Here is a 14,305-nt window from a genome sequence, read left to right as displayed (position 1 = left end):
AAACAACTGAATATCAAAATCATACAATGCAATTTGGGGATGGAAAACTAGTTTTATTACCTTACAAGCAAACACTTTACATCGCTCTTAATTGTTCCAATTTTCGGAACTTTAGGGATTCTAATTTTCTCCAAACTCGCAGTATTTGCTTAATATGTTGCATTATACCGCCGCTCACTATTTTCAATTCCTGAAATATAATGTTTTTAGATATCTGCATAAAGGCATTCCTATTCAAGGAATACACTAGCATGACTTTGGGGGGGGGAGGGTGCTAGAATAAAATAACAAAATTAAAAATCTAATACTTTTCTCACTTCTCGGACAGAGCTCCCTAAGATACGTACGTACACATGACATTGCATGCTGCTCCCTCAACATTAATGTTGCTCTTTTTCATTAGCATGATTCCTACCCACGATTTGAGTGCCTAGCGTGGTTTTCGAACAAACTTATTTTCGTAAATCACAATAAGAATTGGCTTTTGGGGGGGACAAAGCATCGAATAGAGTCAAGTTCAATGAAAATAACAGTGGATATGTAGCGTTCACGCACGGCACAAAGATAAGTTTGAAAATTGGTGTGTGAATTGAGAATCTAAAGAGAGAGAGAGAGAGAGAGGAAAATGGTCTCTTGTTAGCGTTTGTGGACATACATTTTTCTTTTTTTACAATGTGTCTAAAAATGTAGAATAGTCTCTGTGTTTGTGCAGTGTGGTATTCTTCCTACTTATTGTGGCGATCCTACTTCTGAAATCTACTTTTGATTTTTTTCTCTCTCTCTCTTAGATTGTGATTCCCGATGTGTGTGAACTGTACAAATATAATGCAATATAGATTCCGGTCGAAATTTCAATTTCCACTGTCCATGATCACCCCTAATACATCACCAGGACTCGATTCCGTCCGGTATTAGTGGAGTGAGACCAGTAGGAAGTCCTTGTCCTCGTTGCTTTTGACCTCCGAATACAACCTACAATTGTTTTCCTACCAGGCAATAGTAAATATCCCTACCACTCAACCAACCGATACAAAGTGTGGGTTCCCATCCGACCTGGCCTCAACCAGAGTTCGAAAGTAATCGAAAGCAGATTTAACTAATACAACGAGTTCAATCCATCCTCTCTTGCCAATAGACGTTTATTTTGGCACCTCAACAAGGCTACTATCTATATGATATCAACCATACAAGTGATGTGGAAGTGTAATATCCATCAAAATATATGACGAAAAATTTCGTTCATTTGGTTTCATAGTCAACAATATTGACTTTATATCAAATTCATTTTGTTGGTACATCGATTAGCTTCTTCCATTTACCTGACAAATCGGAAAGTTGTAATCGTCTCTGGTTTTATTCGTGATCGACGTCTTCTGGAAGTCGGTAGCATAGCACAACGTAAGGATGACAAAGCATAAACAAGTCAGCGCTTATATTGTCTCATCTTTAATTTGGGCGTCTGGTAAGTTATTAGAACATTTCGCTTTATTTTATCATATGCTATTTATCATTTCTTTCTTTCATTTATTTATTCCTTTTTTTGGGAGGGGGTGGTTCATGCAGTTTCAATCTCATTATTTTTTATACATATACCATCTAAACAACAAGAATAATATACAAATATTGCCTACCTAGAGTTTGAATGGAACATTTCATTTCCCCGACGGAGTTATGTTTTTCCCAAAGAATCATATTTTGCCCGAAGCGCGCAACGCCAAAAATGTAGTGTCGGAGGGGAGTTGAAATGTTGTTTATTAAAATAGCAATAGCAATAGCAGTTATGTATAATGTCATAGGCATTACTAAACTCTGCTAAATAATGTATCCAGGCAAATGCCAGCAAACCTACGCCTTATAATTTCACCATGAAATGTCAACGCGTGTGAAATAAATCATCAACTTCTTGTTGTTGTTGGCAGATGGTATTACTGTTTCGGCAATAATGCCTTAAGATAGTTCCGTTACTCGCAGTCTAATTAGTCGTGGGGTCTCATTGATTTTATTTAGTTTGATGGTGATTACTTTTCAATTGAAATGATTTGGCACGCAATAAAAAAAAAATATTCGTATTTTTTGTGGTTAGTTGAATTATATCTCTAACTCGTAGATCCTTTTTGATTAGAAGAAGAAATTATATTCACCGGTAACCTCTATAACCTAAACGTTCTCTGTTTAAATGTAATAATAAATACTTTGGTTAGAAGCAGGACAGGCAATATTTTTTAAGAATAGTTTAGAAACAAATTTTAATCGTTACAGATCCTACCTATAATATACAAAAATCTGATGGCATGTTGATTTTTTTCATACTGGTCTGGGTAAGTAAACTCAGTTATATGATTTATTTTAAGAATGTCGAATATTTTAGTCATCAAATTGTCCAAGACTTGATAATTGGCTTTAACATACCTAAGATAACAATTAACCAGTTTTGTTAGAAGGGGGCAACAATAGGCTATTTGGATGATCCACTCAGATGTGAACATTTGCTTTGTGAGATGAGCTGCAGTAAATGCAGCTCGTCTACCACGACTTCATTGTATTTCAATCATCTGTTTCCTATGCTATCGATGTGCAGTCTACGCTGGTCTATATGACTTTAAGATCAGCTAATATTTTAGGAGATCTCTTTCTTAGACTGTAAATATTGAAATAGCAAGTATTGAATTTGAAATGTACCACTTTGATAACACTGTACCACTCGGTACTTCGATACTTCAGCGATAGTGCAGAAAAAAGTACATGATTGGCACGTTTACAATAAAATATTGCATATATTGAAGCTTTCAACTCCCAAAAGTGCATTTACATTAGCTTTACTCAGGCGTCAAACGTTCATGTAAACACAAATACTGTTTGTCTTGGCAATCATAGCAATGTCGTGTTTGACCCCTTTACATTTTCACTAATCTTACACTGACAAAGTTTCAAAACCATGTGTCAATGACCCTCTTAGGGTTGTATATTATTTCCCTGTCAGACCATCGAATTTATCATCTTACCAAATCCGCCCCTTATACATACACACACACACGCACACACACACACACACACATATATATATATATATATATATATATATACATTTATATGTATATATATATATATATATATATATATATATATATATATATATATATATATATATATATATATATATAAAGTCCTCGTTTTTGTTTCTCATGTTATTACTGTACACAGGCCTAATTATACATGAATATCATTGTATTTATTTTAAGTAGTGTTCTGCATGTTTACATTTTTGAAATACTGATGTATATATTTGAAGTGTATTTTACATATATATATATATATATATATTTAATTATTTATTCTTAATTCTTTGTAACTGTTAAATCTATGTTTTGTTCTTGGTTTTTTAAATCATTATTTTTCCTTTTTTTTGCTGGGCCCTCTATGATAACAGTTCTTAGTAACCTGACGGGGTTACCCTCGATAAATAAAATTGTTACTAATGATAATTGCTTTTATTCTTGGCTTTCATTTGAAAAACTCTAAGTTATTTTCTTAAAATGCATGCCCAAACCCAACTTCTTTTAAACGTTATAGTACAATACATATTTTAAGCTTTTATTCTTTTAAGCTCCCTGTATAATTGTGTGATTCAGAATGTACATGTTTGATATACTTGTTCCCATTTAATTTTAACAATTTTGCAATATTTATCATGTTTGTTTTAGATGTTTGGTCACGTGTTAAAGGCTTTATGCTTTTCCCGTTGGTCTTTTATTCTCATGAATGTGATAAATAAATTTATTTAATTTTTTTGAGAACGTCAATAAATTGAATTAAATATAGAAATACCCCTCCCCCCCAAAAAAAAAATAATAATATATAAATAAAGCGAAATTCAGAGTGTACACGTAAATAAATGCATAATGTTTGTGTCTTACATATCCAGTTTTATTTCAGGTATTCCTACTGATCTCTGCAGGGGGTCCTTACCCGTCAGAGGATAGGGAGCTCTGCCAGCAAAGCGAGGTGGATGCATGCAGGAGACTCGGCTTCCGCAACATCTCCATGAGTGACATATTTGGTTTGTTTGTCCCTCAGAGCGGGATCGCGGATGCAGTAAATCACATGATGCCTCTAGTTGATACCGGGTGCTCCCGGGACCTTCTTGCTCTGATCTGCGGTGCCTATCATCCACCATGTGACCATGAGACGGGGGAGAGGATGCCCCCATGCAGGGACGCCTGCAGGAAGATCATCAACCAGAAGTGCAAAGGACAGTTGAAGCGTTTGGGATTCCGGTCAGAGGAAGTCTTGCAATGCAGGAACTACCCTTCCAAAAGACAGGAGAGGCGATGTCTGAACGGTAGGTGGAGGTCAATTTTGTTCATAGAGCCATCCTTTGTTTTTTTTTTCGCTCTGTATCCTCCTCTCTCTCTCTTCCTAAAACAAAGTGCAACCCTACTTTCGCTTACCATACAACTAGTTGGGGTTTTAGTCGTGCAAAGCCCGTGATAATTCCGTGCAAATACCATGCAGAGATCTTACAATGTCCTTACGATTTATTAAATGTCTATGATCCCACGAAAAAAAAGCATATTTACAGAAAAGCTCAAGACATCGCTGAGCATATACTCTATAGTAATAATAATAATAATAATAATTTTGTTTTATAAAGCGCTTTTCCCAGAATGGCTCAAAGCGCGTTACATCATACTATTACCCCAGTCATTGGATTCATTTCAGTCAAGCACAAACAGTGCACAATTTCCACTCCCTGGGGAGCATTCCTTGCATTTGTCGCAGCCACATTATGGCGCTGGCAAAATCAAACATGCAATGTATTTCGCAACCTACCGGTTATCCGTTTAGAACTTGGGTCAAGAGTGGCAAAGTGTGGATAAATGCCCAGCAAATAGAAGGCTAGACCGCAGTGGGATTCGAACACACGACCCTCTGTTTACAATAGGAGAGTCAGAACCACTACACCACGGCTCTTCCATTGAGGTGGAAGACGAATATAATTGTTTAATTTATTTGTGTACTTTTCGCTCTTTTTTAGATCTCAGCAATTATCGAGAGCAAGAAAGTACCACCACCAGACCTCCAACACCCACCACTCTTATTAGCATGGCAAATGTTACATCTAATATGACAATGCCAAACACTACCTCCCATATTACCAATGCAACCACCCCAGCCACTAACACAACCACCATTGCCGTCAGACCCACGCCGGGAGAGTCCCGCGTTCCTTCTGTTATTTTCACCCTGGAGCGATCCGCATCGAACGACGGCTGGGTGCTAATCAGGGAACCGAAACCCAGCCTGACTCCCGAAGTCGACGGCTTCGAGGTCGTGTACTACAACGACCGCGGTGATGACGGCGGTGAAAGGACGATTTATGGTCAAGATCAGATACAACTTCATTTGAACTCTGATGATGCGTACACTGTCTTGATCCGAGCCTTCAACGCAACTGACACGGGTGCTTATCAGGATGCCCGCATGGAACCCTACATTCACCGTAAGAATCAACATCCATTTTCCTTACGCTATACATACATGCCATTGGAAATACACTGAATATGTATCCTCTACACCGTCGTCAATTCCCATATCACTTGTTTTCTTTTGTGCCTCTGAATATTATATTTCTAGATAGACGGCGCTGATTACGTGCCTATCTCCAGGATCTTAATACATTCATAGCTGCTTAAAACAGTGGACAGTCGACGTCACTTCGTGACTCACACCTAAAGCAGGATTTCAATTAAAAGCATAAATGTTTGTTTATACATGTAAACCATTTTGATTTTCAAAATAAACCATTTGGATTTCAAATAAAGATTGAAGATATTCCTACCACAGGAATACGTTTGCAATTCACGTATATGTATATAAATAAATTGGAATCCGTTGGACTGGGGTAAAAAAAAGCATCCGGTGATAGGGTCGTTCCCTTTTTCACACCCGTTTTGAATTTATTTCAAATCTTCGAGATTTACAGTGCAGTTATTTTCAATACAAATTCCATGCAAACTGAAAACTAGGCTAATTGAAAAGACGCGGAAGTCAATCAAGGGTATCTGTGTCTGATAACAGCATTCTAATGATTTAAGTAGCCATACGCAGAGTAGTTTGATTTTCTTGTCTCGAGTATTAAGCTTGTTACTCCGCTAAGATAAATCAACCATGTCAACCGAGACTGTAAACTAGGCTAATGGTATGAGATACGGACATCTTTTGAGGTTATCTGTCTCTAATACCGGAATTCCGAAAACTAGAACGATTTCTCTCTTGGTGCGATTAATTTTGTTTTGTTTTCTCTCTGTACTAGATTTATTCATGTACAGGGGTGCATATATTTAATATTGTGCCTTGGGCAAGAGCAGGTTTAAGCAGTTTCTAAGCATTGAGGCAAAAGCAGTCTGCAGGGATAATGACTACCTATTTCGGACCTGGAAGAAAAACAAAACAATGATATTATTATAGGCTTCCCGCTCAATTTCGCACTTAGTGCATGCAAGACTATAAATAGTTCATTCAATTTCGCTAAAGAGCAATCAAAAATTCAAACTAGTCATTCAAAATCGCTATAGGGCCGCCATTGAAATCATAATGGGCATTCATTTGGGCTATACAGCAAACTAAAGTGTAAAAACATCATTCAGATTCGCCATAGTGCACTCAAGTTAACACCGCAGGTCACGTGACTGAAGTTGTAGCGTTCAATTTCTCTATTGGGTATCCATGTTCATAACTAGTGTATTCAATTTAGCACTGTATTTACATGACTTGTAATACATATTTAAACATTCCTCGCTCGTTTTTCCCAACCTGCAGTATGTGTGCCCCCAGTGGCCATTCATAAAAGTGGACAATGAGTATTCTTTACAGATGCTTGTAAAAGAATAATGTAAATTACATAGAAGCAGTGGCTTATTTACGAAGTTATTTTGTCATATATGAAGTATATGTATTAATTTATTATGTCTTTTAAAGAATATAAAAGGTTCAAGAAGAAGACAGTATAAAAGGGAAGAAATCCATTGATGTCTTAGTTTTGATGAAAACATAATTGCTTTAAATGATTAAAGTCATATGAAAATAGATGCAAGTTAAAAAAACATCAAATAAACATAAATATGAAAGAAGAAAATCACGATATTATCTACATGTTATGATTGTGTTTCTAGTCAATGCATATATCGAAAATACGGTGCAAATGACAAGAAAATATTAAGAACCCCCCCCCCAAAAAAAAAAATACAAAGATTAAAAGACATATAAGGAAATGTCAGGAAATTTTCCCTCTGTTAATTCATATGCCTTTAGTCATTCAATACATTTTTTCGGTGATTTAATTTGGACATAGTAAGCACATAAAATGGAACAAAATATTAACATGATATATAAAGTTATAAAACAAATAGAAAATATTACGTGTGCTAAATTGCATGCACAAATTGTATAATTGGATGCACAATGGCGAAATTGAATGCTCTAACATAGCTCGAGGGGTTTCACGGGCGAACTTGGTTGCACTATGTACAAATTCGTATGCCGAGTGGCAGATTTGGTTGATCTAAAGCGATTATGAATGCCGACTGGTAAGTTTGGCTGCCCTATCTAATAAATTGAATGATCTATGTATACTAGTACTTTCTCATGCACTATGTGCAAAATTGAATGACCTGTCTTTACTTTTGCATGCACTAAGTGCGAAATTGGACGGGAAAACCTATACTAAAGGCACCGAATAGAGTGATCAATCCGTTTTGTTTAAGTATTGTTATTACAGTTTTTGATCTTTTTACTTCGTGCTATTTTCATAACGTACATAACATCAAACCGATTCAAACCTATAATCAAGAGATGTGACAAAAGAAAACCGTCTCTGGGACGGTTGCTTTTATTTTGCCAACTTTAGTTTTTTTTTCAAAACTAGTGTGGTAACTCGACCGATTAAAATTCTCAAAAGCATTTTATCTTCTTACCAATTCTAGTTTCATCTTCTTTACTTTTTTGGGGGGCGGGGGGGGGGGCTGAAAGTTGCGTGCCAAACCCCTTGGCCTCCCTTCATCGATCCACCGTTGAAAGCGAAAGGACCATGCAAGGATTGTTTGAAATATAAACACGCAGATGATCCTATTATTATTCTATCATTGAATTATAACAACAAAAAGTTACGTTTGAAATCACAGCCCGTAAACCACAGGTGACGTCGCATTGTTATAGTAGAAACATCCCAGCCTTTTGATTTCAAGTTTTTTAAATTAAACCCATGTACCATTGCATTTCTGTGAAGAAGTAAGATATCGCATTTTCTCAACGATTTGTCATGGGATGGGAGGGGCAGTGTATTGGTATATCGCTTTGCCCTTAATATGCGCTTAGTAACATGTTGATGTCATTACAATTTTTAAGGGAGTAAGTATTAAGAAATATATATATTTATCAACAGTAAAATTGGACATAACACAAGGCTCAAGAGCAAGACCGTCGCCTGCGATGTCTCCCAAAATCATTAATCAATTATTTCTTTATTAATCCTTGAATTATTTACTATCTTAAATCATTTTACACATATTGTATACATTTCCTTAGTAACATGATAAGGTGCCCTTTTTAAATGTTAATTTGTTGAGAGAGTTTTACAAAATATCAATTATTGATATCTGTTTTCTTAAAATTCTACGATCTCTTTCTTCTCTTTTTCATTCATCTGTTTGTTTGTCATATTATTTTGTGGAGGCAAAATATGCCCCGTCTTTTTCCTAGTCATTTCCCCCTCTTTTATATATCAATAATAGATTATTATTTTCTTACTCTCAAAATTCCGTAGATTGAATGTCAATCTCATTAATTGTTGTCGGAGACCAATCCAAAAAATCGTAAAAATCCAAATCGTAAAAACAAAAAGAATTATAAATCTATTAGATTGAAAACTTCAATCCTACTCTGGATCGGTACATCTCAATCTAAGGAATGTAGAAAGTAATTCGTAAGTATTTAACTCAGTCATTTTGTTCTTTTTATCTACTTTATGATTTAGAAATTTTATCTGAAAACCTTTCCTCTCTATCTAACTACAGCTCACTGTGAAGAGATTACATTTTCAACGTTTCGTAGCCTGTGCAGTAACGTGCATTACCGCCACGTTCAGTATTCGAGCGGAACGGCCTTCCCCTCCCAGGCCGCTGCTGCTGGCCTCATTGCACCAGTCGAGAAGATACTGAGAACCATGGATACCAAGTGTGCCGATTTCATGAGACAATTCTTGTGCACGGTTTATGCACCGCCCTGTGTCAAGATGGGACCGCATGGACCAGGTAAATTAAAATAGCAAAACAAGTACAAAATCAACAGCAATAACTAACAGAAATGGGTTTCCAGCTTGATGTTCATTGTTCCCTGTCTTTCGCAATTCATATTTTTTTCCTATGAGATTCTCTTTTTTTTAAATCGACATTACAAAGCGCTACCAGTTATTAGTATGTTGTTTTCCTTTTCACTATTTTTATTTTCATTATTATTGGCATTAGTATTAATATTCAAAGAGTTTGTGTGCAAAAGGGTTGAGATCCATTTTAGACCATTCTAGGAATATCATCGTTTGTTTTGTTCTCCCATAATTATTGCAAGTAGGCAAAACGAGATTGACATGATAAACAACTGTATCATGTAACAATTGCATTAGTCTATAAAAGTGGATCTACAGTGCGTATCAAAAAAAGTTTACACTTTGAAAAAATCCTGTAAAATTATACATTTGTAATATCCTGAAGATTTTTCCACATTTTAACGGATCTATTTAAGCAAATGACGATATAACTATTGAAAATATTTCCGCTTGAGTGAGCACCACTTACTTTTGAAAAGTTAATGAAAAATGATTTGCGCAGAACTTGGAATTAGCTATGCGAATAAAAGTAAACCTTTATCACGAAGAACATGTAGAATTTAGCAAGTAAAGTTGATTTGAAGATATCTTTGACCTCTTTTAACTTGTTTCCTTGCCCAATACACTCCGAAGAGTGCATTGCGCCCCGCCCCACTCCCCCACACACCAAGGCCATCAAGACGATATTTGATTTACACTGAGCTGTGATTTACATAAAATGAATTAGGCTTGATTTCATTTTGTTAATCATTGTCAAGCTTGGGAAAAGTGTGGAGAAACAAGTATTAAATGAAAAATTAAATGTCAACCCACTTTAAATAATAAAAACTTAGTGAAAAAGTGCTGGAGATGTCTGATGTAAACTTTTGTTCCGATTCAGTTATGTCCTCAGATCCAGCTGGCACAAAAAGGGTAAAAGTTGTGCTTACTAAGTGTTGAAATTTCAATTTGGGTGGCAAATTTGTTTAAAAATGCTTGAATGTATCTGTTTTATCTTAATTGACTAAAAGTGCAAGGGAAATGTAGGAAAAATGTATTGCAGGGTAAGTTTGATTTCGCCCTTTCCCCTTGACACTGCGTGAAAACAAGCATTTCTGCGCAAACAGATTTCTGCGAGCTTTACAAAAATGGACAGTGCTCAATCAAGTGTAAGATTCTGTCAAAACTTTTACTTTCATTGATAGATGAGACCCAAACCCAAGGTTGAAATGGATTAAAATGGATCTAACCCATTTTGAAAAAAAGTGATTTTATTATGTATGCTTTCTTAAATTCACATTTCAATGGGAAATTGAACTTTTTTTGTACCATCAAAATCTATACATTGAGAAAAATAAATGAATTTTATAAAAAAAAAAAATCGATCTAACACTTTTGCAAATTAGCTCTTCAGAAGAGTTTGCAGAAAGTGGTACTTAACTTAATTTATACTTAGAATATTCCAAGTCATCCAAGAAAATCATGTTTTTTATTCTTCCACATTGCAATTTTCTTTAAGATGCGAAAATAATCTTGATACCTTAACATGTGAACCACGTGTACCATGTAAATGATAAATAAATAACAAAAAACATATAAAATGAAATATCAAAGCATTTTGCAAGTGCGTGACTACAAAACAATTGGTTTTAATTTTCAATTGATCCATTTCATCCATCCCTCATTTCTTATTCATTCAGTGCCTATCCTCAGGAAAAGGTGCTCTTATTTTCTTCACCAGATTTATTGATTTTTTTAATCATTGAAAACTCGTGTGATTAAAATAATACTAACTGTTCTGTTACTTTTTAGGACATTTGCTACCTTGCCGTGAACTTTGTCAGCGTGTCGTAGACTCGTGCAACGCCGACCCGACAGCGGAGGTTTTCAGTGAAATGGGATACCTCAACTGCAGTAATTTCCCGTCAATATTCGACGACAATGCAACTTGTTATAGTAATGGTGTGTAAATGAGCTTCACTACACCCTGCAATATGTTGTCTTTCTATCTCATCCCTTTGAAAAATTAATGTGTGATTTGTTAACTTGATTACTCATTTTTTTTTCGAAATGCATCATGTTATAACATATTTTTTACGGTGCATCATTAATGTCATTATCCTACATTTCTCTCATTTACGAAAATGAAGCAAGGATTAAATCGATTAGATACACTCCTTTTACCGCACCATCGTTTTCAACTTACTGTTCAGTGGTGGATCAAAGGGGCTGGGGGCCGACCAACAGGGCTACCCCTGCATAAACGTGCGGTGGTTTTATGTAAATAGACAATAGACATATTAGGCGAGTGGGGGACATAATCAGTATCCTTATTTGCATACTGACCAGGATGGGAATATAAATGTTATCTGAAATTACGCGAAACTCTAAAATTTAATATTTTTTTTTAGTTTACATCCGATTTTGATGACATTTTCAATGCTATGCTTGTTGGATTTTTCTCATATTTGTTCAAATCATCTTTTTGTTTGGGTGGACATCCCTTTTAAAGTGACATTTTCGGTAGTAAGTTACAATTGTAAAAGTAATAGTAGCGCAAATAACGTTAATTTAAATAATAAATAATAATATCCCATTATATTCTAATAATTACCGCCTGATAACAGAAGTTGAGATCTCACTGTGGCCTGTTGTTGCCGGAAAAGGTCACCTGATCAGAGACGAGGGTTCAAATATCACCGCTTTCTGCTCCGCCAGCTGTGAGAACTGCTCTCGACCTCAGTGGCACGATCCTAACGGCAGAGAAATCACTGAAGACGGTACGTTCCTTATTGATGTTACTTGTTTATGATTACACATCGATTGTTTATTAAACTATCATTACCGCCATTATTATCATCATTGTAATAATTGATTACATCATGTCGATTAAACAAACCAACAAAGACATAGATTGAAAAAATATATGTTTAGAATGAACAAATGTTAAGTTAATTTGACTTACCCAAATAAATGATGGTTCTGCACTCTTCCAATTAAAAAAAAATATAAATGAATCGGGCTTGCTCTTTTCATTCTATACATGTAGCTTGCCATTATTACAATTGCATTGATATTGACTTGACATGCATCTTAAGATATAATGGACTATTCTGTGCAACCATCTTAAGGTTATGCCTACAGATGAAATAAAATAACATCAAATTTGAAAAAAAATATAATGGACAATACAGGTATACGCTCTCGGCTCTTAGACACACCTTTTCCAGTTTTTTGCCTTTATTCCATAACTCTTTCTTGAACATACACTCATACGTTCATACACACACCCCCGTTCACATGCAAACAGACACACACACACATGCACACATTCATGATTCTGACTCTCTCTACTGCTTGTGTCTACTGCTCTCAGTCTCTCTATTTTCTTATGTTCCTTAAACTTCGTTACTCCCTTAAACCGCGTTTCAGTTACACACTTTGCTTTATACAAGTATACATCTTTCTCTAATTATGCCCCCCCTCTATCTCCCCCTCTCTCCATCTCTATTTTCTCCTCCCACCATCTCTCAACCCCGACCCCCCCCCCTCTCTATATACAGTGCGTCCCAGAAAAGAATAATAAGGATTGTAGAATTGGTCTCTGAAAACGGGTTTCTTTTTTACTGGGACGCATTGTATACATTTGTCAATAATTATAAATTACATAAGCGCTAAATCAAATAAACGAATTGAGATATTTACGACAATAGTTGGCCCTTTCTTCTTCTTCTTCTTTTCCTTTTCCTTTCCGTGTTTTGTGTCATCAATAGGAATAGAAAACACCATCAAGGATGTATACACCACCAATGTTGGTACCTTCACTTCTATGTTGACGATAACATCACTGAATTCTTCATGGGTTGGCGAGTATATATGTTGGTTCAAAAATCAAGAGAAAACGATTTCCGTTCAACTATTCGGTACGAATTATTTTTCAACTTTTACCTTCAAACCAGAGAGAGAGAAAAAGTAGCAACCTTGTTTATTTTTTTTTTGTATTTTTGAATTAATATAAATGGAACTGAAGATCGTCTGGTAATATTTGCAATATAAACGTTATTTTATACACATAATATGTCAATATTGTATTCACATTTTGATGTTGGGTACTAAATCATTCTAATCAATTTGTATGATTGTATGAAAAATAATGTCGATTGAGATAATAAAACAAATAATGTTAAAGCTATTTGACCAAAACAGCTTACTTTTTACTTTTTTCCTTTTTCTGTACCCTGTTAGAAAATTTATAATTAAATAAAAAAAATCCTGCAGCATAGTCTCAAGAAAACCTGTAATCTTACCAGATTGCGTAATCTTACTTGAAATTGGTATTTGATGTATGGAACCTTACACATTTCCTTAAATAAAACACAATGTTGTCCTTTTAAACAAACCTGTTGAGTTACTTTGGAGAAAAATTCTTATTTCGTGAATTTACAAAATGATTCAGTTGTTGCTTTTTGCAAAATCTTTTTTCTGTAAAATCATTTTTTTTTCAGTTGGTCTGACATGCACTTAAACAATGTAAGCCATTGGAATCCACTTTATAAATTACAAGGAGCTGTTCCTTAGGCCTTAAAAAAACTCACATCCAGAATATATATTTTTTTATTTTTGCTGTTGAATCAGGGATGCCAACGTCATCATCATCTGGAAGCAATGGCACGTTAAATCAGTCAACGACTCCAAATGTAACGGTAGTGACCAATGAGACAATGGTGTACAATGCCACAATGATGTACAACGTCACTACGACTCAAACACAAAACGTCACAATGGTTTATAACGTAACATCCCAACCTACACCGTACTTCATGAATGACACGTCACACAACGTCACAATGATGATAAATTACACCACGGCATCAGGTACGAAAACAATGTGACGACGGAGTTGTGTGTAATTTTGCAGATTTCAGTGTGTGTTAAGGAGATGCGATA

The 14,305-nt window shown here is 35.4% G+C and overlaps 1 protein-coding gene across 1 annotated transcript; it reads left to right on the top strand.

The window, feature by feature from the left end:
* The first annotated feature begins 928 nt into the window (after positions 1 to 928).
* On the top strand, positions 929 to 14,250 carry LOC121420573. The gene is made up of 8 exons (XM_041615237.1): positions 929 to 1,462; positions 3,923 to 4,339; positions 5,036 to 5,500; positions 9,072 to 9,308; positions 11,171 to 11,320; positions 11,986 to 12,138; positions 13,132 to 13,281; positions 13,994 to 14,250. Exons 1-8 carry the CDS (start codon positions 1,405 to 1,407, stop codon positions 14,248 to 14,250), a joined length of 1,887 nt encoding a protein of 628 aa, XP_041471171.1. The 5' UTR covers positions 929 to 1,404.
* The last annotated feature ends 55 nt before the right edge of the window (positions 14,251 to 14,305 follow it).

This window comes from Lytechinus variegatus, chromosome 8 (assembly GCF_018143015.1).
Source record: "Lytechinus variegatus isolate NC3 chromosome 8, Lvar_3.0, whole genome shotgun sequence".
In the NCBI taxonomy this organism is placed as follows: domain Eukaryota; kingdom Metazoa; phylum Echinodermata; class Echinoidea; order Temnopleuroida; family Toxopneustidae; genus Lytechinus; species Lytechinus variegatus.
This window is presented reverse-complemented; position numbering and strand designations above follow the sequence as displayed.